The 27959-nt window shown below is 42.9% G+C and overlaps 1 protein-coding gene across 1 annotated transcript; it reads right to left on the reverse strand.

The window, feature by feature from the left end:
* Positions 1 to 1497: 1497 nt before the first annotated feature.
* On the reverse strand, positions 1498 to 27796 carry LOC149365373 (lysosomal protective protein-like). The gene is made up of 11 exons (XM_089582893.1): positions 27679 to 27796; positions 22723 to 22906; positions 17307 to 17469; positions 13661 to 13906; positions 12222 to 12313; positions 11817 to 11916; positions 9084 to 9257; positions 7380 to 7507; positions 5963 to 6122; positions 4458 to 4559; positions 1498 to 1629 (listed from the first exon to the last, which is right to left on the reverse strand). The coding sequence occupies exons 2-11, from the start codon at positions 22887 to 22889 to the stop codon at positions 1543 to 1545; spliced, it is 1419 nt and encodes a 472-aa protein (XP_089439019.1). The 5' UTR covers positions 22890 to 22906; positions 27679 to 27796; the 3' UTR covers positions 1498 to 1542.
* Between the last annotated feature and the right edge of the window lie 163 nt (positions 27797 to 27959).

Here is a 27959-nt window from a genome sequence, read left to right on the forward strand (position 1 = left end):
AAAGATGCATGCGATAAGAGACAAAGAGGGCAATGTCATTAGCAATATGGATAAGATAGCTTAAATAGCCGAGGAGTTCTACACAAATCTATACAGTAGCCAAAGCAATCAGAATGTTGATCAAAGGGACAGTAGCGGACAGCTATGGGACATCCCGCCAATAACGAAAGAGGAAGTAAAGAAAGTCTTAGGAGCAATCGAAAGGGGAAAGCAGCTGGTGAGGATCAGGTAACAGGAGATTTGTTGAAGGACGGAGGGGAGATTGTGCTAGAAAAGCTAACCACCCTGTACAGGCAATGTCTTGTGGCCTCGAGCGTACCAAACGCTTGGAAGAGAGCTAACATTACCTGAATTCTTCAGAAAGGAGTCGTCAAGTGCTTGAAAGATTACAGACCGATCTGCTTACTGTCCGTTGCTTACACGGTATTTACTAAGGTAATCGCTAATAGAGCCAGGACGACTTTAGGCTTCAATCAACGAAATATTCAGGCAGGCTTTCGAAAACGATACTTTACGATGCGATACGAAAAGATCCCTTTCCCACTTCGCGAAGTCAGCAGTTTTATCATGATGGTGAGATTGAATTGATGGAACGAGTGATTCGCACCGTTAGCTTAGCCAAAATGACCAGTTCCACCATGACAGACGACTTCGCTTCTTCATCCGGAAAAAGCGACGTCGTCCAGCCGGAGCTGGAGGAACTTGCAACTACCAACAAACAAGACAGGCGCGCGTGGAAAGCGCAATGTGTTGCTGCGGTACCACATAGCGGGCTATGCCAAGGGTTTGCTGGATTCTGAAAGCGACGCCACTCCGCGGGCATGCATAAATCTGGCGAAATGTGCGCCGAGTAAGGATGCAAGCATCTAAACACCGCTGGGAAGAGGGCAATAGTCTGTTTGCAGAATTCCAACTTCCACGCAGATCGCCCTCTTCATACACGTCTTATGGGCATTTTTTAGAGACCAGGGACTACTTTGATTTATTCTTCCATCTTAAGTTATGTTGTGGACTTCCTCCCCGTCAGTATCGGATTTGCGTCCCGTGACCAAAACCTCTAGCATTCTCTTACTGTCCGATAACAGTTTTGTTATCCAAGTAACTACCAGCGAACGTTGTTCAGAATATTTTTAGCGCTGGCATGAAACGCCTGCGGCTTTGCCCTCTTGCGTCTGACTGGCCGCTCTAATTCTGTGATAGAAACAGCCGGACTTAACCAGCTCTGATTCTCGCAAGAAGGCGAATAGCCTATCACCTTGCTTGTCCTATAATACAACGTGTGCATAATTCCTTTGCCAGTTATGGACTGCATACGATTCTTATTTGCATAAACAATCTTACTTTAAACACTACAACGAATGAATGTTAACTGCTTCTTCGTTCGCCTATTTTTGATATTCGATGCGCGGATGATAGTGACTGAATCATGTCACCTGCAATCAAAAGAGTCGTTAAATGAACATAGAATTTTTATTCCAGTTATATTCGCCACTTGATTTTCGCTATAATCCCATTGGGATTATCGGAAGCATGAGGTCCCGGTCATTCCAATGGTGTTTGAGAAAGAAAGTTTGTAATCATATGCAGAGCTTCGGCAGGCTTGTCCATTGGAACTTTGTGGCCGGCACCCTAAGAAAACAAAATAAGGATTCAATAACAGAAGTGAGCCAAACATTCTTAATTCCCCAGCATTATGATGCCTCACTAGTCATTTACAAAAGAAAACAAACTCCTCCACTCCTCGACCATAAATCTTTAAGACTCCTAGCCCCTCGACCCCATCCTCAAGGTATATTGTATTATACCCCGGCTACCAGTCAGTTAAAACGAATCAAATATATTAAGAGAAGGCAATCCCCAGCTGAGTTTAAAAAGCCTAGCCTAGCTGCGTTTGTTAAGCCGCATGCTCTTGAGGCCCGGTCCAAACAATACCTCTTTTTGCAAATAGTACAAATAAATGTTTTACACAACCACCATCCAAGTTCATAAAGCTCCACTTTCACAACTTTATTCACTGTCAGTCGGGCACTATTATTGTGATAAGACAGCGCTGCATGTGAGTGTCTTTATTTTTTATGCCCTTTTCTTTGGAGCAGTGTTTCGTCATGCAGCGACAATAGCCTCATAAGCTCCGGACGCGAAATTCTGGAGGTCGTGGTTTGGAATCCAACCAGCGACATGTGTTTGTGCATTTCGCTTTCTTTTCAAATCAGTTATCTTTAACATAATTCCCCTCTTAATCTCCCATTGATGACAACCACAAATTAAAAAACAACCTCCACGCTCCTTCACATTGGTGACTGCTGACTTCCGTCATTAATTAACCTACTACGTTTCCTTTCAAAACGGCATGGAGGCGTTGGACCTAAATGCCCCTTCTAAAAGACCCGCTTGATAGTTTCTTGCTTTATGATTGCACATATTGTGGTACTGAGGGCTTTCTTGCTCTTTTAGAAGACACCAAGCCTGATTCTATCATAGCAAAGAAATGAAGCTTTCAGCCGGCAAGCAAGATTTTTCTCTGGTAACATCTGTCTTTTATTACAAAAAAGGCTGTCCGGTTATATGCAAGTTCGCTTTACTGATTAAAAAAAAATTCCTGCCGCTTCAAATGAAGGCCATTATTGTACTAGCAAGCCTTACGCTCCGAAAAATTAATGACTTCAGGAGTACAGACCTCAGTCGCAGTCTGCACATTCAAGTTAAATGCAACTACAGAGAACAAATCAGCACAAGCAGACATGTCATGAATATATATTCGTAGAAAACGGTGAATGTCCGTTGTGCTCATGATTCGTGATGCTGAATCCTCAAAAATACTTCGCGCTTGAGCTTAGAGTGTCGTTATGGCGGAAGTTATAGTTGCGGATTTTTAACCCTCACTAGATGAAGGAGAGAAGTGACACAGAAGTGACCGGCAAGGTACTTCGTTACACCTATGGATGAACCTCGCGTCAATTGTCACAAACGTGATTGTCTTTAATAAAAGCGAATGAACAGAGGATGGCATAAATACGCGTTTGAGGGAGTTACACTTCTATGGGAATTTATATAAGCCATGAGACACAAAATATAAGAGGATGAGTATTAGAATATAACAGTATGAGTAGGGTGAGGATGAGTAGTAGAATATAAGTATTTAGGCGTCAAAATTACAAACAGGCTTAAATGGACAGCGCACATTGATAACATATGCTCTTCAGCTCGTAAACAATTAGGCTACTTAAAGCACAAATTACGAAGATCGTCAAGTCAACTCAGAAGCAAGGCGTACAAAGCGCTAGTAAGACCTTCGTTGGAGTACGCTAATATTGTGTGGGGCCCTTATACAACGGTAAATACAGAAAAAATTTAAACTATTCAGAGGCTAGCCGCGCGTCTTATATATAACCGCTACAAACGCCGGGACTCTCCATCTGCTATGTTGCATTATGCAAAGCTTGAATACTTAAGAGAACGAAGAAAAACGGCTCGAATTAAATTTCTTAGTAGTTTATATTTTTCAAAACTAGGCATAGACCCCCAGGATTACATAACTAAACAGCCATCTAAGAAAATCTAAGAAATCTCGTCACACGCATAAACACTACACTGAACCTATTTTCGCCCCCACGAATGCCTATAAGTATTTATTTTTTCCTAATACGATTACTGATTGGAACGCACTGCCTCATGATTCTTCTTTGCTAGCCTCCCCTGAGTAATTTCAACCGTCGGTTGGCGCTGCCTGTGACACGCTAGGTTGTTGACACTGCGTGTTGCTTCTTTACACCAGTGCCTATTTAGCGTCGAATAAGTGTTGGTCGTCCTCTTTAGTACTTGTTTCGTCGTCGTGTGTGCTTTTTCTTCTTTCAATATTGACGTCTTGTACTGTGCTTCTCCTGCTTGGACCATATTTGGTCCGCAGTATGTGATAAATAAACTAAAAAAATATTTGTTCATAACAAAACCATCTTTTCTGAACGCTGCATTGAACGTGAAAGTTTTGAACAGCGACAGCATTAAACGAAGAAAGGAAAGGTTCGCAAAGTGCTATACGGTCAATGTACGATGTCAGAGGAAAATTTTTTTTTCATCTGTTTAATTTTGTTTTGGAAGAAAATTACTTTGGTGACAGCCAAATCCTACTGCTCCTAAATGAGCTTTGAATGCAAGGAATTTTTCGAGACTTCAAGCTAAGAACTGTATTTTCTTTCCTATAAGAGATATGAACTGTTGCCGCAGCGGACAGCCAAAGACCGCACGAATGCCTAATCGGCTTGTCACCACCTCCTCTCTCCTGCACTGCTGAAGCTGCGCACAATACATCAATATGACCTCTTTGACATCCAGTGAATACGGCCTGTAGTCCGTTTCTTCATAGCGATATGTAATTGTATCACGTGCTTCTGTGGGATAATCCAGAAGTGCGGTGGTATCTTACGTCTGTGACTAAGAAAACGGAAAAAAATAGTCACCAAGATAGTGGTGAATGTAACATTCTTCGTGAAGGTCTGGACGAATCCAGAGATGACAGGAATCTCAGTGCCAGTATGCCACATTTTGTACACAGAGGTGGGCTGTTAAATAAAAAAGAAATAAGAATAAGCTGTACAATCATGCAGATACACAACATGAAAATTCAATTGCACTGAATTCAACTGAAGACTATAAGACTGCAAGACATCAAAGGGTATTGCGCACTATCGTCAAAGATGTTACCTTTCATTATGCGAACGTACCTCGGCGGCGTAATAGAAAGGAGATTGAGTTTTTTTTCCCAATGTTTTATGGACACGAGAGAGCATGGTTTATGTAGCACCCTGCTTTTAAAAGACAAAGAAAGCTAATGTTTCGTACAACTTGGATTGCACGTTTTGATATGTTGTCTGTAACACAGCCCTTTTGTAAAAGCGGCAGAGGTGTTGAAGGCATCTAGTAAATAAACAAAATAAAAAATAAAAATAACTTTATGAGCCCGCGTTTTACATGAGCCACCCGTCGCAGGCACTTAAGGGGCCAGTAGGTCGTCTCTGTAAGCTAATGTAATCGTTTGATTACGTCCTGGACATGACTGCATACCAGTCAGGTACATTTCGGACTTCCGTAAATGAAAATAGTCTAACCACCGGCTCTAAGCAATAGTTATACAACCTAAGTTACTCGTACAATGTTACCCATAAAGTGGGTGCGCTGTCCTCGGACCCTAGCACTTTTCAGCTGATCATGGCTAATCCGCGATTTTAGAATCCTATCGCCATGTAGTTAGCACAGCTGGTGTCTTTATAATTAGGAGTTAGTCTAGCTCGTTCTTCAGAGACAGGGCAAGAACAGAGAGAAGAGAAACACACTTAATTGAATATATGTCACGCTGCTAGCGGTGCCGTTTTTCTTTATTTTTTTTCTTTCCCGTGCCAATACTTATAACAACTCTGTCATGTCCTACTTTAAGGAGACACTGACAATAAACCAAACTTGGCATGTGTCAAAAGATAACCGCGTTGTAATGAGAAAGAGGCTACTTTTAGTCAACATTAAACTCCGATAGGCCAGGAAAGGTAGAAAAATTGAAATACAGACGTCGCTGCAGTCTGTTCTCCCTATAAAACTGCAGCGGGGTTAAAACAACTTTGTCAAGAGCGGATCCTTGAGGTTAGGCTACATCGCCATTCTCGTCTGAACGGTGATCACAGAGTCCTTTTAAATCTTGACTTCACGAGTTTTAATCAAATTGTGAGAAGAAAAAGCATTGCATTTCTAAATATACTTTTGTAAAACGCACAAAGATCTTTTTAACTAAATAACATCGCATTGCATACGAACAGCCAAGCCATCTATTTCTCCTGAGAACAAAAAAATGAATGGCGTTGTGGAAACAGTCCCTATTACCACCACTTGGCGCCTAAAAGCTGTAAGCCTCGCCACTAATACGACGCCAAGAATTCGAACGAAGTCCGTCCGTTTCTCCAGTTTAGAAAATTACCGTCACTCCCAGGCTGCGAACGAACCAGCCGTTGCTGAGAAAAGGACAGGCCATGTCCACGTCGCCGTTGTAGATGAGCGCCCTCAAGCGACCAGAGTCGATCAACTCTCGGACCACTTCCCGCACGTTCTCATGCTGCTGGGTGTAGTTCAACGTGTCGCTGTAGGGACAGAAGAAACGATGGGATGACTCAGAGGTAGCTGGGGATATATTCGGCAGTAAAACAAATTTTTATAGCACAATACAAATAAAAAAAGCTACCAGTTGGCAACAATAATTCATGAACCGTGGCGTGCTGCTACTCCACTTATAACAACAGTAAATGATATCACCTTTTAATATCTGAACTATATCAAACAAGTTAGCAGCACCAAAATTTTTTAGCTAATAATTTTGGTGATTAGCTTGTTGTTTTGGTTGCAACAAAACTAAAAACGGGCTATATTTTCTAGCGGAGTATTTATGTGTGGTTGTCCTATTCAGGACAACCACACAAATACTCCTCTACAATACTCCGCCTACCTTCGTAGGCAGAGCTTCACTACAGAATTCAGTTGTGTCCAGCCATAGTCGTCTTTGTACTAGCTTGTCTTATCCCTTTGAATCAAAAATTATTTTATAGTGGCTAAACAAGACCCAAAATTCCTGACTTTTAAAGAATATAGGCATAACTGCAAAGAATAAATTTCTGCGGGCCATCACATATCCACATAGCGGCTCTGCACTGTTTTCAGGCTCTAAATTCTGCTTTACTTGACGCATTGCTGTCATAAGAAGTCGTCACGCAAAAATTAGATTCGCTCATAAAAGTAACCAAACTACAAACTCCTGCCATTTACTGGCCATTACGGCCTCGAAATCAACACCAAAGAAATTATGGGCACATATTGTGACAGTCTGACCAATGGGGTTGTGCTGGAGTGCACTCAGCAGATTCAACAAATGCATATGAACAAAACACACTCTCTTTTACTGCCTAACTAAATGTTTTCGTTTAAATGATGACAGGACATTCCTATCAAAATGTGCAGCTGTGATCAAGCTGAGGCCTTGTTTTAAATATCAAAGGGTTCTTTTCATGGGCTTTCTATGATGCGAACAGGCATCTTCAAGGCACGCCGCGCAAAGCTACAGCTGCTCCTTGATGGTCAGTGACACAGCCTAAAGATGATAAATCGTAAACGCTTCACACCTCACCCGAGATGACTTAACTGCAAAGTGAAATCGTTTGCCATCTAGCAAATGGCGGCACAGGTCAAACTTAAAACTCTCCGCGCCAACTCAAACAATGCCATCACAGCAAAAGCATCAATCATACATCGACGGCAATGGTTGCTATAGGATCCAATTCTCCTCAGTAAACATTCTTGTGAGTAACCGAAAGGAAAAACATTGAATATTTAAAAAATTAACTTACGAGCACGGCACCCACCGCAGCGGAGATTCCTCGACATGCAGAGCCTCGATGACGTCACGTCGATTGTAGTAAAGCAGTAGGTTGTCCTGATTGTAGCAGTTGGGGCTAGCGCTGTTCGTTTTCTCCATCTGATCAGGCGAAAAGACGTACCATTGCATCTTAATGTCCGTATACTATAAAGTCAAGAATGCGCAATTTCTTATTCCAGCCAGGCCTGTTTCACAAACCGCAGAAGTTGTTCCTTATCATGTCCCGTTGGCATAATACACATATACTAAGCTCCTAACGTGACTTATCGCAGGCACAAAACGATATTAATAAGCATATTGCTTCTCAGCAGCAAGATGGATGTGTGATCACTATCAAATGAAAACCGAACGGGGCAAGTTAAACGTTTTCACGCAGGTCTTCGCGCCATAGAAATGAATATCAAATTTTCTATCATTCGTACTCTATTCACAGAAATCTTCTAGTTTTGCTGTTGCACTTTGAACTGTCATGTTCACGCTTCATCTGACGCCGGCAGTACATATTTCACGAACATTTTCAATTATTTACTCCAAATCGTTGCGAAAACTGGCACTGCTCTATTTTGCAAGTCTACAGTTATCATTATTTCATCACATTCATCTTAAATATAAAAGTTCTTCATTCATATAAAAAAGATTTAGAAGGACACGGTTGCCGGTCGGAGCGTGTTTGCATAATATGTACGCTTGCTTCAGAACGAATTGCTAGAAGTGTTCAGCGCTTGTAAGCTACAATATTTTCTCCTGCTACTGCTTTTTTGCTTTACCTTTATTCAGCACAACAATATACAGATCATGCCTGGCCCGAACTTCTCCACACATTGTGTCAATTCGTTACGCTTCACTGCGTACATGACAAACCAATGCGAAATATATTAAGCAGTCTACTAATGCCAAACCATTTTCGCACACTCGCAATGGCTCAACGTCTACGTTTTCTGCAGTCGTCAGTAGACAACGCCTTTTTGCCATAAGACGCACTTCCACTTTTTGTGCTATCAGCTCGCGTTTATAGTGGCATCAGACATGATCAACTCAATTAAAAGTGGTGGGGAGCTTGTTCAGCTACCAAGCATGTAACGAATATGGCTACCAGAGGGGGCGGAGTGCATGCGACTATGTTGCGACCCCTGACCAACACTTAGCTGTTCTGAAAGGTCAGATAAAGTTTTAAAGACGTCTTTTTTCTGGTATCGGTCCTGATTAGCAAGCAGCAAAGCACAAAACCATCGAACTTTGTTCGCATTTAGAGCTCGCTTGCAGGTGGAGATCAATACAATATGTTTATCTCGTTATCAATGCGCATAGCTACAGGAGGACAGAGCACATGAAGACACGAAGATAACTATAGGTTTGCGTCGCGCAGGGAACTTTACCTTACTGGTGGGGATTACAATGACTACAATAAAGATTACGACTATTTTTTTTAAAGCTGGAAACCCTAATGAAGGTCCAAAGCGTGGCCTGTACGGCAAGAGGCGAAATGAAGAAATGAAGAAGAAAAATGTTCTTAATCAACTCCGGAGGGGGGGGGGGGGGAGGCAAAGCTAACGCGACCGCTGTGGGTGCGGCCGGGTACCTCAGAGACTATTATCATAACGACAGGTTGTGCGTGGCGCAACACTGCATCTCCAGTTTTGATGAATATCACGTGTGAAATAAATGCGTGGCTCACCAAGGTCGGAAGCCTCAGTATTTTCTTCAGGAGCTGCTTGCTTGCGTACTGACAAGTGACCTCCGGACTGCGTGACGACAGCGATCTGGGCAGGCCTTCTACTGTACCACATGGGACGTACAGGTTGTACAGATTCAGTCCACTGTCCAAATAGATGTTGTAGGCAATGTTGACCTGCAGCAGAAAAAAGGAACAGGAGGCGAGATTAACCCGCACGCTTAATAAAACCGCTATAGCATAAGCTTGATAAGTCCGTCCACGCCTTCACAGGGTTGACACAACGCCACCCAGTGATATCAAGTCTGAACTTATATTCGCAAGTCACCTTAGGGTACATTTAGGAAGCTCTGCATGCAACAATGCCCATCAGCTTTATATCAGCCCGAAGTGAATGTTCTTCGTAATATCAAGTCTGTACTGATATTCGCAAGTCACCTTAGGTTACATTTAGGAAGCTTTGCAGGCAACAATGCCCATCAGCTTTATATCAGCCCGAAGTGAATGTTCTTCGCGACATGGTTAATGCCTGTGTTTGTAGACGAAAAGGAGTACTTTTAGCGTGAAACAACTGAGAAAGGACGAGGAAAGACAAGACACGAAAGAGCTCTACTTTCAACTAATTTCTATGTGCAGAAGAAACAGTCATTTTATACACTTATTCTGTGTACAGAAACTACGCACATGCCAAAGACTGGGTGCATGTGCAATGCCAAGGATGCTGTCGATCCCACACCCTCGTCAGGTAAGTCTATCTAAAAACTTGTACTCGTTAGTGTACAGCTTCACCCAAGGGCTACTGAAACAATCAGACCCCTTCTTCCTGATGTGGAACGCCTCAATCAACACCCGCGTTGTCTCTTCATTGCCTCTTCCGATTACTCGTGTCCGTTTTAGTAAAGGCGTGCAGGTCCACGGCCGATCACAATACCTAGAAGGAACGACCAAGTTCGTTCCGGTCCCCTGCTCATGGCATCTGTCATATTCGCGTAAGCGCTTATGTAAACAACGTCCAGATTTCCCACCGTACACTTTTCCGCAAGCGACAGGTATTTCATAAATGATTCCAGCCTTGCAACCTACATATCTGAATTTTTGCTTTGTTAGACATCCTCTCGTTCTTCCTTCACCATTCACCCTGGGGCATATATTTTTCAGGTTGCAGGGTGCTGAAAAAACAACTCGAATTTGGTATTTGTTCGCCACTTTTTTTTAAGTTTGTAGCCTACAGCCTCAGTGGGACCATTGCGTGATAGAAGTTTGAAACTTTCAGGACCTGCGTTTATATTACCAACCTTGGTCTTGCATTTTCATGCTAAGGCAAACTGTTCCACAAAAGCCTTAACGTGCGTCATCTGTAGTATGCTTTCAGCAGGTATGTCGAAATATTTGAAAGTTTCGAATACCATCCTATAGATAGTTTTTACGTGACGTCGCCGGCGTCATCATTGTGTACTGTAGCTATCTTCCATACTGTGCCCGGATGCCGGTTGGCGATAAATAGATTAGTAAAACGCACACGCTTTCGCCTTAAATTTTGCTCCCAAAGGTGGCGTCCGTCATGACATCGGCAAAGCTATGTATTCGATTTATCGATCGAATCACACAGTACATGTGTAGTACAAGGTTATGCGAAACAAACCGAATGTGTTCTCAAGGTTTTGAATATTGTTCGGATACAAAGTTCTAGTAAGAACTGCGCCGTAGTTCTCTTAGACGACTGTTTTAAACATAGGGCCGCCTCTGACGCACTGCAAAACCTCGAATGGCCTGTCCGGAACGGTGGGTCCAGCGCAGCATCGCGATCAGTTTGAGTCACAGCGTTCATAATGCTCGCACATGGTCTGCAAGATTCGGCGGCGCGGCAAGGCAAGTTCAGCAAAACCTGCTTCAATGCCCAATCTCGGAGGCCATGGCTCATAAGAAGTCCTCACCCCTCTCATGTACTGAGATGTAGCGCTACTTTTTTTACTTTGCGTCATCAGTAGCTAAATGCAATTTTCATGTGCGTGTAACTTGACACTGATAAACTTGTATACACTGACTTCGTACTGCGATCCCCTAGTGTAGATCAGCATTGCGCCTTCTAATAGTTACAGCTGTAAAAAGATAAGTAATAGCACCGCACCGCAGAACTGCCCTAGTGCTTCGCTGTTTCGCTCCATAGCTCGCTTTGTAAAAATATTCACCCAAGTAATCAATGTATCAAAAAAAAACAGTCCACTCACATTTGATTCGGGCCTGTCACTGATCGATTCGCATATTTGATTAGGTTTTTATTAACACTGTTCGTATTTGATTCAGTCAGAAAACTAAACTATTCACATTAGAATAATTTTTTAAAATTCATTAGTCGTACAACCCTAGTTTTTAAATTCCACATTGAAAAAAGCGACGTCGGAAGCCTCAAGCTGCTGAACAACGTTTCAGCAATAGGTCTTGATTTCATCGATAGAAGTCATCTCACAAAGCAGAGGTCTTCTCAAAACATTGTTCTTTAAGCTAGAGCTTCCCTGATTTCTCTTTGTTAAAGTTCCTCTACGAGGACCACCTTCATTTCTGTCAACTACCATCATTTTAAGTAGCCACAGCAGAATTCTTATAACCACGACGCCCGTGTTTACCGCGCATTAAGATATACCTCGAAGTATTTCCCAAACAATATGCCCACTGTTTTATGTTTTGTATTGTGATACGAATAGAGCAGTCTTTACATTGAAGACCATATAAACAAACCGGTCCGGTGCAAGCAGGATCCGTGGTGGTCCATCCGAAGTCGCAAGTGTCCTTAGAGATGCTGTTATTGCAGCAGTTGATTGTGATCTGGTCCCAAAGGCTGAAGAGAAAGAGGTTATATACATTTATCTTTAAATTTCTTTTTTATCTGGTCAAAAGTGATAGGACTAAAGAAGAAAAAGGCAGTAGTGAACACAAGAGCTACTGACGTATCAGAATTTGAGATGCCACGAGCAACTGGCCAGCGATAACCAGGAGCGCATCACGACATGAAGTCTGCTGCGTAAGCAGGACATCTTGAGTGTTTCACCCTTATTATCCTCTCTGGGAGACAGCCGCAAATTTAGCAAGTGTCGACCTCATGTGTGCCATAGTGAAAAGAACAACACGTTGTACATAGCTTACTCGTCTCCAAAGAGTGCGTGGTAGTAACCGAAGAAGATGATGCCCTTGCCGTGCAGCTCGTAGTCCAGCGCACCGTTTCCGATGGCGAAGCCCTGGCAAACAGAATAGGTCAATGCCAAGGGTTAGTCATGAGTTACTGAACAAGTTCAAGGTCAGTAACATTCAACAAGTTCTATATATTGACTTTCGGCAGCTTGATATTTATAATTTTCGTTAACAACAGCTATAATTATAACAAGGTTTTTTTTCCTTGGCAAGGTAACAAACTCTAATAATACACTGAGAAAGGTGGAATGCCGACAGTATCATCATAGCCTCAATAAACCGTTATATCTGGCAGTCGTTGCTCACTGGCTGAGGGGCTCTGCTATACTAAGTATGAGTTCACGCATTGCATTCTTGGCCGTGGCAGCCGCATAATGATGCAGGAGAAATGGAAACTATCCCGCGACCAAAAAAATTGCCCCGCCTGCACGAAACCCAAACGGTTAAAATTTAAATATGCTAGGCCTCGTCGCTTCTTACCAGGTCTGGAAAGGAAGCCATTCATATTATTACGTGTTAAGGCAGCAAAATTACTATTACTTTAAATACATTGAATCCTTTGTGTTATTTAATTCACATTCTCTCGAAACCAAAGCAGTATTCTGACAGCCTCCCTGGCGATCTTTGATTGATTTTTCTGAAGCGTTGACCTTGGCTCGTTAACTTCACCCCAATGCACGCTAGCCGGGTAATAACAGCCGTAGTGAATTATTCTAAAGAAAAGTGTCCAGTGCTGGAGGCTGTGTAGACATTCATTACTGTGTGCGCCGTGTCCTCTTCTTCAGTCTTCTTGAGCATTCTTGCCTTTGCATTCGTTTCCCCGAGTGTTTATCTGTAGCTCGTCAGATTTTAGAAGTTATCAGGCAGGCATCTGAGCGCTCCCTATTAATAACTTTTAATTATATATAAACCTTTTTATTGGATGTGTGCAGGAGTTAAAAAAAAGCTGTTCTTTTGACTGCTTCGAACAGGTAGAGTTCGCAATGCAGCTTTCACGATGCTTTCACCAGCTAAACAGGAGCCCCGAAAGCAGTACGGCGACGCTTAGTGAATGCTTAATAGAAGGTTTATATTCATTCCCCTGTGAACAGAGACGATGACATAACAGTTGGAATGCACCTTTAACGCAAGAGTGGCCTCAACAGGACTTCCATTCGCAAGCATCGAAGCACCTAGACCTTTTGTCTCACGTTAGTACCGGCGTAGCTAAATAATATGATCTTTTTAAATATATCTGTGGAAGCAGCATGAAGCCTCTTTAGTCTTATTTTGCGTAAGAAATTTCTTCTCCTCCCTTTAAAGGAATAACAGTGCTTGCACGCTTTAATCATGGCTGACGTGTTCATCTTCGACAAGAATGATATAGGTAGCACTCATAAAAAAGACCTCCTTACTTTGAGATTAACACCTCGCGGGTCGTGGAGGAAGCGCCGCGCAAGCAGAGGAATGTAGACCCCAGCGTAGCTCTCGCCAGTAATGTAGAAGTCGTTCTCCTTGAATTGCGGGAACTTCTCGAAGAAGTCCAGCACAGCCAGGTAGTTGTCTTCAGTGGTCTTAGTGTCATTTGTGACGTAGACTCCAGTAGGGTCGTAAGAGTAACCGACTCCAGCCGGTGATTCAAGAAAGATGACGTTTGCTACCTAGAATTAAAAAATGATCAATGAGGCACATTGCTAAAAGTAGGTGATTACAAGGGCGAAGCACTCGGCATTCGACGTAAGTGTCCTTTGTAAGCTAGCAGGACTTACCATGCCGTTCAAAATTTTAACGCGATCACTTACTACTAGCTCTGGGTCTTGAATACTATTGCCGAACACTGTTGACAATCTCTAAAGCTCATTTTATTACGTAAAGACCCTTCCCTTGGGTTGAGTGTTGCCGTCGGTGGAGGCCGTCGGGGAAGCCGGCGGGGTGAACGACGTTCACAAAGCAGTGTGCATGCTGTCTCCTCGCTTCCTTTGTGTGGCGGCTCGTCAACCACGTAAGAGTCTGACTGCGGTAGCTATCGAATTCTTTGGTAGGTCAGATCAAATCGCTGAACTGCGTGCTGCAAGGTGGGAGAACTGCTTTCTAGTAGCTGTCTGCCGCTCGCTTACCGCAGTCTCCAAAGATGTCGTAAACGACCTGCACCCCGCGTAAGTCGTACACAGATCTGCCCTAATATCAATTTGGGTGACTTTAACGCAAGCAAAAACAAACTAGAACTTCCTACTATTCCTGCACAAGAACGTCCGGTCTCTCTCCCTCGAAGCTCTTTCCTATACTCTGACAGCCTCCCGAAACTAATGCACAGACATCGTCTTTCAGAGTCAGGCCCGGGCTGGAAACCTTCAACACATATTCCGCCATTATTCAGGTAACAATCCTATCATGCCTATCAAGGGCTATTATAAAGCGCTAGGTTAAGAGCTAGTAGGTCTGTAAAATAAAATAGTGGTTTATAAACGCATGTATTACTCAATTTTTTCTTCAATATATCGCGAAATAGAAACAGTTCGAAAGCTGCGCTCAAAATTCAGGTTGCCGAACATCGAAAGCGATTTATAATGGAGTATTGGTCACATCAGAGAAAGCAAATACAGTAAGCGGGAAGCGCCGATCTTATGCGATGTCAAGAACCTGACCGTCAAGTGTTTCTCATGCAGGCTGTCGCATCTCCAGCGCTTCTTGCTGAGTTAATTTATTGAGTAAATACTTAAACCTACTGCTACAGCGCAAAAGGAGAAAACATTTAAGGTAAGCAGAGACCAGTATCTTTATTTTGCCATCCAAATGAAGAGTCTTTGTTTGGTTTAGTTTATTGGGTCAGGCTATGAGGGACGCCGTAGTGAAGGGCTCCGGAAATTTCGACCACCTGGGGTTCTTTAACGTGCGCTGACATCGCACAGTACACGGGCCTCTAGAACTTCGCCTCCATCGAAATTTCTCTGCTTGTACACAGACGTAAACAACAGTTGTGACAAGATGCAATCGTTCTAATCAGCGCATTCCCGAGAAAGTTCCTGCTCGAACAGGAAATGTTGAACGGTGCTTTAATATCTTAAAGCCCTCAATTAGGAAATACACGAGTTGTTTCCTGAACAAGCAGCAGGAAAATGCGAGAAGCAAATATTTAAATCAGCAGCCACGGAAGCTCCAGCAGAAGCGCGGCGCGGCGAGGCTGTGGGTGGGGCGCAGTGAAGTCGGCGACGGCTGTTGGTCTGCGCCAGCAGATACGCATCGTGCCCTCTTAGTGTGATATGGAAATCGGCCGACGGCCGCCCAACCACACAATGCCCAGTGACGGGAGACCGACAACGACGTCGGCTACCATCAGCGCGCTGTAGGCATCTGCGTAGTGCACTGTTACAAGGGCAAAGATAACGCAATAATCGCGTCTGTCGACCGAGATCGACCTAGAATGACCACGCCTTTACGCACATTAATCACTATGATGATCATTTTGAATTCAGAAAGTAAACTCATATTTTGGAGTGCTTATTTACGACACTGTTGCGCACAATAGTGCTTTTATTCATCAGTGCTCCTTGGTGAAGTTGAAAAATGCGAACATAAAAACGAAAAGGGAAGCTTGAAGCTTCTCTCTGATGCTGGTCTCACGCTGCGCATTTGCGTGAATTCGCGGATAACGCAGACGTCGCCCCCCCCCCCCCCCCCCCCCCGAGGTGATGTGGAGCGTGTCACCGATAATGCTCTGCTGTGTCCCTATCCATGCATTGATGCATATCCACTCATCGTCCCTATCCATGTTTTGGCTGTATCGCGCAAAAATACATGCACGTTCGAAAGCATGCAGGCAAAGCAACCCTTCAAGTGCTCGTAAGTAGTGGAAAAAGACAAATTTTGTCGAGCCACACCGGCAAGGGTAATTCAAAAACTGATATTGCTATTGCTAACGACTGGTTATATGGGTAACTCTAATAGTTAAAAAGTTAATTATTAAAAGTTAGTTGACCAGCTTATTACTTAAGACGATTTATCGGTTTTATGCTGTCCGCCAGTACTAGTAATGCTGTGCCGCAGGCCCCCATAGAGCCGCAGGCCCCCATGCACTTGGCAGCAGTACAGTGTCAATGCTTAAATGCAAATAAAAGATGCTATACACAGTACAGCTCACAGTACACCCTGATAAATAAATTCCATTTTCTATACCGAACACAACATAAAATTTTGTGATATACGGCATAAATTAATAAAAAGAGCATAGAATAGAACATACAACATGATGGATAGAACATAAAATTACCGTGGCTTAAGGCATGAAACAATGACAGATCAATTCTATGAACTCATAAGAACAAAATACACAGGCGGTTGTAGTCTAGTAAGGCAAGAAAAGAGTCAAGATTACAGTTCACTCGACAGGAGGAAATAGCATGGATACAATACAATAAAAATAAAAATCCGGTAGGTAAACATGGTCACTTAGTGTAAGGAGAAATTATTCAGTTGAAAAGGATATGGGTGTAGAAACAAACTCAAGTAAAACAGAAAAAGAAGTGTAATTGCGGATTGTCAGGGACAATCAGGCATGATCATTTGGACATGTAGCATTTTCTGATTTCTTTAAATGAATATATTTGTAATTGTACATTTTCTTTATTCAATTTATTCAATAACCTCGGCAACTGATTTTGCAATGTTTGATGACCATATGTTGTGCGGTATGTTTTGACCATCCAGTATTCGCTGTAACGGGTGGCATGACTCGGGGTGTTGTTTTGTAGATTCGCTAACTGTTTTAAGAATGTACCACCATTCTTTACTTCCTGTTTATAAAGCTTACTCAGTCGGTAGTCATACATTGTCATACATTGTCGTAGATAAAAAATTAACGGCGACAAATTTTTCGCCTCCTTCTCAACTCTCAGATGAGAGATTCCTTCAAGCCGTTGTACTGAATATTCAAGTTTTTGCACACGTTAGTTAACTCTTCGTGGTTTGGGTCACCTGTCAACTGTCTAATAATTTCAAAGGTGCCATCATTATGCAACGATTGTGGCGCAGTGCCAGATAAGGTGAACTGTCGGGGCGACTTACCTTGTTCCAACTGAATGGGTTTAAGGTCACGTTCACGCCAAGTGGTCCCAGGGAAAACGGGCCCATTTCAGTGACAACCGCCACGAGCGAACTACAACCAGGTCCTCCATTCAGCCAGAGCAACACGGGGTCGTCAGATGGAGATCTCTGGCTTTCCATAAACCTTTGCAATACAAACACACAAAAAAGAGGCATCATCTTCAACAAAAGTAATGTAGAAGGTTGTCCACAAAGCTCAGCAAACGTCGAAGCACGCTGCTGCTACCGAGCTCTGCTTTGCTCTGGTTCCTCATGCGATGCATTGCGCTTGAGATAATGGATAACTGATGCCTTGCCAGTATTTAGCGCGTCGGCGTAATTTTTAAAACGCACTTCGAAACCAAGACGATATTTTAATGCGAAAGCATTTCTTGTGCCGTGTGTGGCGTGTACAGGACCTGTTGGCAGAGCGTGTCATCAGACCGTGTCCCCACAAACTTTGAAATCATAAACCATCCATTATAGGGGTAATTAATAGAATAGTTGCTTAAATAATTGTGTAATTAGGATACTTTAAGTAATAAATGACGAAAATGATTACGAGTAATTATTTAACTAAATTGGTCAAATAATTAGCTGTCAGTTAATTACTTTACAAGTTATCCGGTAGTTTAATTGGATTGATAAATTAGTTAACTACTGAAATAATTGATAGGTAATATCGCCAAATAGTTGAATTAATTACTGGATTGGTTACTTAATCAATTCAATTAAATGTAAATAATCTTAAACTAAATCAGTAGAAGATTAAATTCAATCGATTCGATTCAATTAAATTCATTTGCTTCATTTCCTTCTGACATACTGGTATGTGTGCTTCCAGACCACGACTTAGAAACGGCAAAGGGATAAAGAAACGAACACGCCGCAACATAATCGGCAGCAGTAAGAGAAATGTTTTCGCATACTGAACCTAAGCAGAATGAAGTGCACCCATGGAATTTTTGCTTTGTTGCCTTCCATTATATTGCACCGACGCTTACGACAGCGCAGAACATGAACAAAGAGGCGCTTTGGATCATGTATAAGGTTGTTGTAAGGTTAGGCTGCGTTTTAGCCACTGGGTTTAACTTAGTGTACTGACCTCCTTACAAAAGGAAAACCTGCAAGCTTAGCCCCTGGCGCCCATTTAAAGCAGTATCTAAATATTGGTGTAACCACTTGGAGAAACAACTACGCATGTAGGTGACGAAGCCTCCGTAATAGAATCAAGCATCTCTAGACGTTACTCAACCACACGGTGGAAAGCATCAGCCACTTCCGTCCTGGCTGATTCGGGGAACCTATTCTTACCCTCGGTGACTGTTGTATAAAGAGAGAGAAAGTTCTGAAAAAGAAAAGAGTCTCTCTTTCTCTCGCTCTCTCATTATCTCTTGAATTTTCGACCCTCTTGTTAGTCGCAACCATCCCCTGTCGTCCTAGCTGGTTCGTGGGCGACGCTAGCTGCGTCGGCCACGTCGACTCTTTCACTTGCCTTTCTCTGGCGTCGCGTTCCTTCATGTTTAAGTGATTTCAATGCAGCGGCAGCTGTGGTTGTGTTTGGTTTTGTGCTCACGACCTTCGAAATGGCGAGCAGTGCAGCGAGACACGAACGAAATCCTGCTCCCCGCGTACGTACGCTATGACGGGCGCCACCTGCCGTTTCAGCGCCATGGAACAGTAACTTTGAAGTATTCACTGCTGCTGACGAAGTCACTGCTGCTGTTTCGTCCGAAGAAAAGTAGACACAACGTCGCAGCCGATTCTTTGCCTGTATGTTATGTGAATTTTTCTGTTGTATATATTGGCATGAATTATGAGGGCCGTTGCGTGGCAGTGATTTGTTTTCACGTGTATACAAAATAACTAAAGAGCTTTTTTGGAGTTCACCGCGCTTATAACTTTAATACAGATCGTGCACGTGTTTAATCGTGCGCGCTAAGCATGCATGGAACCTTGTACGGGAAATGTCAGCTGCACCGTTTAAGCTAACTCTAAAATTGCGGTGCATTGACAAATGTTTATATTCGAACTGAAAAGGAGCGTGGCAGACACATTGATAAAGTGTATTTTGAGAACGACTGTCTCTTTTCTCTATAAAAAAAAGCTTTGTTACGGACTGGAAGGATGTCAGTAAAAAAAAAAAAGAAGCTAAATGTGTTCTCTTCTCTTCCTGCACTGGCCACGGCTGCGATTAACATTGTTTACTACCAACGTCACCAATGTTAACAGGCCTCCTCAGCAAAGACATGGCGAGCACAAACCCAAATGAAGCGCGGCCGGACAGAGAACAAGCGGAAAAACCTAAACTATCCAACTCCCTTTGGGGGCCTAGTGGACAAGTTGTGGACTCGTTCTTTGCCGTGACAACAGCAGCGCGCAAGGAGTAGGTGCCAAGCGAACACCGCTCACGCCTGCACGATTCAGTCGTCCGTTACCATACATATGAAAGCACCGTAGTACCAGCCCCTCCCGCAGGGTTATAACTGAAGGAGGAGTTGGCTCTATCATCTGTATACTTGACTAAACTGAGGGGTAAGAGCTTTTAATCCCCGACTCAAATGCTACGAGAGCATTTTCTTTCTAGCTGCATGTTACAACTTTCCGTCCATCTTTTAGTGTTAGGCCTGAAGGTGAACTTACTTTTTTGTAAGGACTAGCTCATTGAAAATTCCTATCACGTATAAATAATTTTCTTTGCTTTTGCAGTATTTAACGCTGCACGATAGATGGCCAGGGAATAATCCTACTTCGGGTACTTATTAGTTCCTTTATTCGTGTCGTGTACAGCCTATAAGCGATAACGCAGCGACACGAATACATTCGATACATATTCTAGGCATTAGAAAATATTTACGCGCCCTTCCGCCCCCCTCATCTCCCCCCCTCCCATCATCTTTCCTTCTCTACTTCTTGCTCACACGTAAGCGCGCATACAATAAGTATCATTTAGAAGACAAAAATGCCATCTTTTAGAACGTCGAAATTTGCCGCTGCCCGCAAATTCAGAATCTGTTTAACTTCCGTACGTTTTGTTAAAATAATGCACACTTTGATTGATTGATTATTTAAAACAGCGCAAAAGACAGGGACAAAGATAGAAAAGACACACACAGCGCTGACTTACAACTAAATTTATTCATGGAAAATACATGTATATATACATAAGGCAAGATGCGCGAAGGCGGCAAATTGGTAAAATGCGCCAAAAAAATTGAAAAAAACCTAATGACGTGTCGCGCGCTTTGCCAAGTACGCCCGTTCTTTATCAGACAGCGCAAGAGAAGGGGTGCTGACACAAAGGTTACCCAGAGCTGATATCCTTTGGGCCTCAATTATTTCCCTCGTGGTTCAGTCCTTGCTTCTTTTGAAAGTTCGGCACCTATGAAACATGTGTTTACACACTTCCTGATTTTCTTTTGTGCATTCAGAGCAGTGAAGCGGCAGGTTACGGTCATTGGAGGTAGCCAAATCATTTTTATGTTCCCTTAATCTGTCGTTGAGGCAACGCCCTGTTTGTCCGACGTATATTTTTCCCCAAGATAGCGGAAGTTCATAAACTATCCCTTCAGTACTATCAACATACCTGTTTTGATGCTTTTTCTTGCATGCAACCATAGGCTTTGTGACGGGACAACTCATGCGACTAAGGCTGGAGAGCTTACACGGGGCGGAAAAGGCTACGCGAACGTCTGAACGCTGCGCTAGCTTCTTTAAGTTGTGCGAGAATGTATGCATATAGGGTATTACTGCCGTTTTTTTCTGCTTCCGTGATGACACTGTGTAGGGGCTATGTTCGCCTTTTTGTTCGTGCTTGAGCAAGGCATCTGCGACAGATATCTGTAGATGCTTCGGGTAGCCTGCTGACGTTAGCCTGAACGACTGCCGAGCGAAACTGTAGTCTTGTAAGTGCTCACAAGATTTTTTCAAGGCGTTCTTGAAACATGAATTAACAATAGCTCTCTTAACCAGCTTGGAATGCGCTGATTGAAATTGAAGTAGTGGCTTGTTAGATCGGGGTTCATATGCCCAACACACGTGGTTGTCAGTAAATACTATCTTTAGATCTAAAAAGCGAATTGTTCCATCTTCCGGAAGTTCGTGCGTCAGAGTTAGTGGTTTAAGACCCTCACGAAAAATGGTGAGTGTATTAAAAACATCATGCTCGTAAAATCCAGAGCTGATGTTAAAAATCACTAAAAAGTCATCTACAAATCTAAAAACTTTAAAAACATTGGTTCCTTCAAGACTATCGCGCAGTAGTCGGTCATATTTGGCTAAAAGTAAATCGCAAAGAATGGGAGCAATGCAGGAACCAATGCAAATTCCTTCTTTTTGGAGATAAAAGCTGTCTTCCCACTTCGCGAAAGTTGAATTTAGATAAAAAGTTAAAAGTTCTAAAAAGCACCAACCGATATTCCTGCAGAATTCTGGAAAGCCACCACTCCAAGTTGATCAATGCACTCCTCAATGCACTCTAACAATTTATCTTTAGGGAGGGAATAATATAAGTTCTTAATGTCAATGGATATAGCACTCAGCCGCTTATCGTTACAGGAGTTCAGAAAGTCAAGGACGTCGTAAGATTTCTTTACCACGAAAGGATCGTTAACACGCAAAAGGGCTAGTTTCTCTTGCAAAAACAGAGCTATCGATTTCTGCCATGATTCATTTTCGGATACTATTACACGGAAAGGGCATTCTGGTTTGTGGGTTTTTGCGGAAAAGAATAAATCTAGGTGGCCCTTATTGCTGTTTTCAATTGATTTAACCAGATGTTGCAGGTTTAACCTGCCACATAATTTTTTTGCATTTGTTTTGAGCTTGGACAGCTTGACATCATCACGATGTTGAAAAACTTCAGCAATTGCATCTTTAGCTTTGGAATAAAATGCTCCGTAGGACAAAACAGTGAACCCACCCTCTTTGTCCGCTGGAACAACACATAGCGAGTGTTCTTTGAGAAAGTTCACCACCCGAGGCACAGGAGGACGGGAGACGTCATTAGGTTTTTTTTCAATTTCTTTGGCGCATTTTACCACTTTGCCGCCTTCGCGCATCTTGCCTTATGTATATATACATGTATTTTCCATGAATAAATTTAGTTGTAAGTCAGCGCTGTGTGTGTCTTTTCTATCTGTGTCCCTGTCTTTTGCGCTGTTTTAAATAATCATGGTTCACCAACTAGCCTGCACGTCTACCCTTGTAAGTTTGATTGATTGATTGATTGATTGATTGATTGATTGATTGATTGATTGATTGATTGATTGATTGATTGATTGATTGATTGATTGATTGATTGATTGATTGATTGATTGATTGATTGATTGATTGATTGATTGATTGATTGATTGATTGATTGATACGCTCACACTTCTAAGCACCTACATCTGCATACCAATAGTGCAGCTTCCGACCCTCGGCACCACTCAGGAACCCGGAATAGTGTGCGAAGTTGACCTCTTCGTACAGCCCTGGCAAGTTGGTCACCTCCCATTCGCTCGGATTGAAGCCAAGTGCTAGCAGTGGCAGCACCCAGACGCCAAGGAGCACCTTGATCGCCATTGCTCCAGAAGTCTGTTCTGCCAACAGGAAGAAAGAGAGCGAAAATTAGACTGGAGAGCAAAAAGCAAATCAAACACTCGCCAAAGGGAAAAAAATGCATTCTTTTCTTCCATCTGACAGGTATTTGTTTCATTCATGCCGTCAAACTGAGTGCAAACGGGCGTGAATATACGCCCTGTGCATGGTAGCCGCTGCCAACAGCTATAGACGCTATACCCTCCACACCCATTCAAATTAGGAGAAACTTTCTGTACTTCACAAATATTTGGTGTTGTTTCCGCACGACCATAAGGATTGACGTCTAGTCCAAAAACTTAGCTGTCTCATCATCCCCAGCAGCAACAACAACCACGCTGAGGTCCGGCAAGGTAAGGCCTGTGCCTATGACACCTGATTAGCGACAGCTACGTTATTATAGCGAATTTTCTGACCTCCTCGCGCCGCCTGTGGAAAGGAAAAAGGGAGGTTTTAGCAGAATATAATGACGTTAGCCAGGTGTTACACCACTTTTCAACACGAACAAGATCTTCTTGAAGGCTGGTGACATCGACCTGATTAGCAATTGGGCGACAGATGACACAGTCGTCAGCAAATAGTCGAACGTTAGAATTGATGTTAGCGAGTGAATTCTTTATATAGATAAGAAAAACAAGGAGGCCTAAAACAGTACCTCGGGGAACGCCAGACAAAACAGGGGAAGGCGGCGACGAATGCGAATTAGCGAGAACTAAGTGGTAGCGATCCATTAAGGAAGCACAAATTCTATACAGAACCCAAGGATAAAAAATTAAGCGTGAGAGATTAAGCATGCGGAGTGCATGAGAGACTCTTTAAAATCCTTTTTTTCGAAATCTATGATTAAGGCATCTGTAGAAATCTTTTGATCCAGACAAGCATGTATGTCAGTAAGAACAGAACAAGTTGTGTGTCATAGGAACGACCATTGCGGAAGCCATATTGATTCATTCAAAAGCGATTAGATTCATTTTTAACCGGTACGATCGCAACTTTTCCCCTTCACTACATTACCCTTTTTTATCACTGAATTCCCTCGAGCATCAACGAAAATGTGACCGGCTTGTAATGCTACACAAGATAGTGCACAAATCCGTTTCTTTAGCTGCCCCCATTTCATTCCCTGGTCGTACTGCACGTGTGACCCGCCGCACAGATCCCATGAACATCACACCATTCAGATCTTTCCTCGATTGCCACAAGTTTTCTTTTTTCCCGCACACAGTTGAGATGTGGAATTCTCTTGATGGTGCGTTACGACAGCTTCCACCGGCGCAATTTGGAAAACAAGTGCCTTTTCATGTATTATGATTTCTTCTTTATGTACCCACTCCTACTATGTCTCGAACCTGAGACAGCAGTATCTGTAAATAAATAAATAAAAATAGGATGAAAAGTTATTGTGATTAGAAAAACTTAGCAGCATACGAATATATTGCATGTCCATGATTTTGCAGCAAACGTTTGTTAACGAGATTGGTCTGTAACTGAGTGGCGATGATCGGTGACCTCTTTTGTAGACTGAAATAACCTTCCAGATCTGCCAGTCACATGGCAGTCAGGGTGAAGAAAACGACTGATGGAAAATGAGGTAAAATATCGAACTATGTACACATAACTTCACTACTTTCAAGATTTTAAGGTTGATGCCATCGATACCGGCAGTTGGTAATTTGTTAATGATTCTTTGATGTTTGCTATTCCACTCGACTCAAAGATAATGTTTTCCATCGAAGAGCTGATAAGACATGGGACTTCAGTCAGGTTATCAAGCGGTTCATGTGCGAATATTGAGAAAAAGTGCTCATTAGGGTATTCGAAACATCTGACTCGAAATGCGGAAGTCCAGAATTATCAGTTAGAGAAATTAATCCAGGCGTGGAAGGTAGTTTTCCAGAAGCGCTTCGGATTATTATGCAGCATGTTTGGTAAGGTGTTGGAAAAGAAGTTATCATTAGCTCCGGCTATTTCAGCATCATAGTGAGCAGCGGCATTGCAATATTTATTTTAAGCGTAGCCTGTGTTGGCAGTCATGCTTGTTGGGCAAGTTAGCGATTCATTATGGTAAAAAGAGCGCGTAAGAAGACGGGACAAAAAAGGATGCATTTCATGCTGGCGGATCCTCTATTTATATACGTGGCGACGGCAAACAATAAACAGCTGATAGCGCTCGTGTCACCGTGTGTTCCTTCTTTTGTCCTGTCTTGTTGCGCTTGTTTTTACCATACGCACCAGTATTTTTAGCTGCGCGAAACAATCGTCTCTTTGTTATTTTATTCTTTTTAGTGTTTTTTTTTTACCACAGAGAACTAGGCCTCTGTGTTATTGTGATAGTGGAGATGCGTATACCTATAAGGCGTAGCATTTCGTATTTAAAACGTAACCTGTAGAGATTAAAGAGAGTGAATTGAAAAACTGAGGGTAAAGTTGCCAAGGAAAGCAGCCAGGCCGCTGCTACAAACTTTCGTAGTCACTTTTATCATATAGGGTAAGTGTTTTCTTTTTCTTTTTGCTATTCTGAAGGCGATACAAGAAGCCAGCATGGAAAGCCAAGTGATCGCTAAGCCCTTCTACATAAGTTATAAGCGAAAGGCTACCAGGTTGTGATGCCAGCACAAGGTCCAGAATGTTAGCAGAATGATACGCTATTCTAGTGGACGACTTAGTATTTGCTCTAGCCGGAAAGTAAGACAAGTGTGAGTGAATTCACCGTCGATGGTATTTTTTTAAAGCGTGAATAGAAGATCGGACCAAATTATAGAAGAGAAGTTGAAGTCACCGCACAAAAATATCGGAGTGTTAGAATAGAGAGTTCTTAATCTGTTCAGGGCGTCGTTCAAGGAAGAGAGGCTATGTTGATGTCGTTAATAGCGGATGTAAGACAGGTTTCGGTTCATAAAACAACATTACCTGACAGCCGAACATGATCCAACTAGGCTGCACAAAGCTTCGCGCTCTGGGGTGACGCTACGAATATTAGTAAATAGCAAAGATAATTGAAAACGATGAGTCTGTTTTGGACTGTGTTTCTGACGAAATAATTGCTAGGTAAGCTGTTCAACCAGCATCTTGAATAAACAGCGCGAACGAAGACGAGCATACCGCCAGATTTGCATGACTTACATATCCAAGACTTTTTAGAGGCTGCCCGTCTACCCTTAAATGTACTTTCATTGCCTCCGGAGCATTTTCTGAAATGAAAAGAAAACTCGCATCATTAAAACTTAAGACAAGAATCTTCTTCTTCAAACACGTTTCGACATGTATAGCAACGGGCCATTTGATACCATGAAAACGAGCGTGTTTATGTTGTCCTAGGTTTAGTTTAAAAGCGCGTGAAGTTTAATCCAAACTCAACGGGGCACAAATGTGAGCACAAGAGGTGCCACAAAATCTACCTAATATGCAAACCGTCCAAGCGATTTCTCAGACTACACAAGAAATAATACCAAACTACACATATCACCCAGCAGCAGCGGTAGAGCGTGCAAAAGCAAAAGAAGAGCATAGAATAGCATAAGTTAGCAACCTGGGAATACAGAAAAGATTCTCAGTGGCCTGCGTGCACCGCGCTCCACCGCTGTTCTCCGAATGAACAACAACGCCCCGTGCCGAAGCACGCTCGATAATTGTCCCCGATAGTGGCCGTACCGACGTATACCGGTAGGCCGAGGTGGCGGGAAATTCAAGAATCCAGTGTGTAGCTCAGAAGAAACAGGTCTCTCGTAGCAAGAACGTTGAGCAGCGACAAGAAGAACGGGAGCTCAGACTGTCCAAAGCATACACGGAGTGGCACCGTCTGGGATTCGATACCGCTACCAAACGCTGTAGCCACTGAGTTAATGCAATTTAGGGCTTCCCATACTAGCAAACATTGAAAAGTACGCGCCAATGAAAGATAATGATTTCACAAGTGCCAAAAGGGAAAACTGGAGGAGGAAATAGCAATATAACAATTTCGTTAGAATTCTATACTCTCTGCATCCTTCGCCAATAGCCATACCGCTCTTAGCGAGAGGATCAGTCAGTCAATACAATCAAAAGTAAAAGAATTGTGGTATTACACTCTTCCAGAAAAGCGAATGCAAAATTTGTTATAGGGCAATCACAAACAGGGGCTCACCCCAAAACTCAATATATTACTCTGGCAAGATTGATCATAAGTTGGCTGGGGTGGAAAAAGTTGCGCTAGAAAGTACAGTCATGCGCAAAAGCGGAGAGACGACGCGAATGGCGGCGATTGCGATTTTTCGGCGTAAAAAAGCATTCCTGGCAGAAGTGTGTGGACAGATAGGCTAATGTATTTGGTCAGTCACCTCATGCATATCTTGAAAACAGGTGCTGTCCGTTCGCGTGATTTCTACACTTTTGCGCAGGGGTGTGCATCTCCCCTCAGAGATTTTGCATACACAGTATTATCTACTAATTAGTAAAGTGCATGTTCAGGCAGAATGTTTTTTATTACAATGCAGCGCAAAGTTACCACCAGAGGAACTGCAATACTGTTAGAAGTCGAATTCTGTCCTTTCCTGCTTTCTGCTCAAATCCTCGCCTCAAGATTTCTGCATCATCTTCACGGAAGAAATGTGCGCCCCGGGAAGCCAAAATGTAATTCAGCTTTACTTCGACTCAACTAAAACTTTCCTCAGTTATTTTCGTGTAAATCAAAATTTTGTAAGCAGTCTCAGGGCTTCTGGTACAATGTGGCCATTACACTTGAAAATTCAACCGCGTGGTCCAAAATTCTTCAGGCTAAGTTTGTGGGAGAACTCACCTCGTTCCAAGTAACGCTGCGTCGTGAGAGGTCAGCCCTGTGACTTCTGAGTTCGTGGCAAGGCTGTTTTCCTAAAGAGACCTGCCATGTTCAGCTTACGTTGCAGAGGTCATGCGCGTCGGTCGGAGATAGCGATGTGCAAGAGGAGAGTCTGTGGCTCACGTTTCAGTGGCGGCTACGCTGACCGTAAGAGAACACTCCGGCGCTTCCATCTCTCACCCGCACTGCTAGGTGAAAAACCATGACAGAGTATCGATGCAAATATACGAAAAAAAAAACTT

This window comes from Amblyomma mixtum, chromosome 1 (assembly GCF_055824585.1).
Source record: "Amblyomma mixtum isolate Tamu chromosome 1, ASM5582458v1, whole genome shotgun sequence".
Classification (NCBI taxonomy): Eukaryota; Metazoa; Arthropoda; class Arachnida; order Ixodida; family Ixodidae; genus Amblyomma; species Amblyomma mixtum.

Coding starts and splice junctions, on each gene's coding strand:
- LOC149365373 (XM_089582893.1), bottom strand. CDS start 22,889: ATGGCGATCAAGGTGCTCCTTGGCGTCTGGGTGCTGCCACTGCTAGCA. Junction 6,123..7,379: donor CTGCGGTGGGTGCCGTGCTC/GTAAGTTAATTT, acceptor CTGTCCCTACAG/CGACACGTTGAACTACACCC. Junction 1,630..4,457: donor TTACATTCACCACTATCTTG/GTGACTATTTTT, acceptor TTGTTTTCTTAG/GGTGCCGGCCACAAAGTTCC.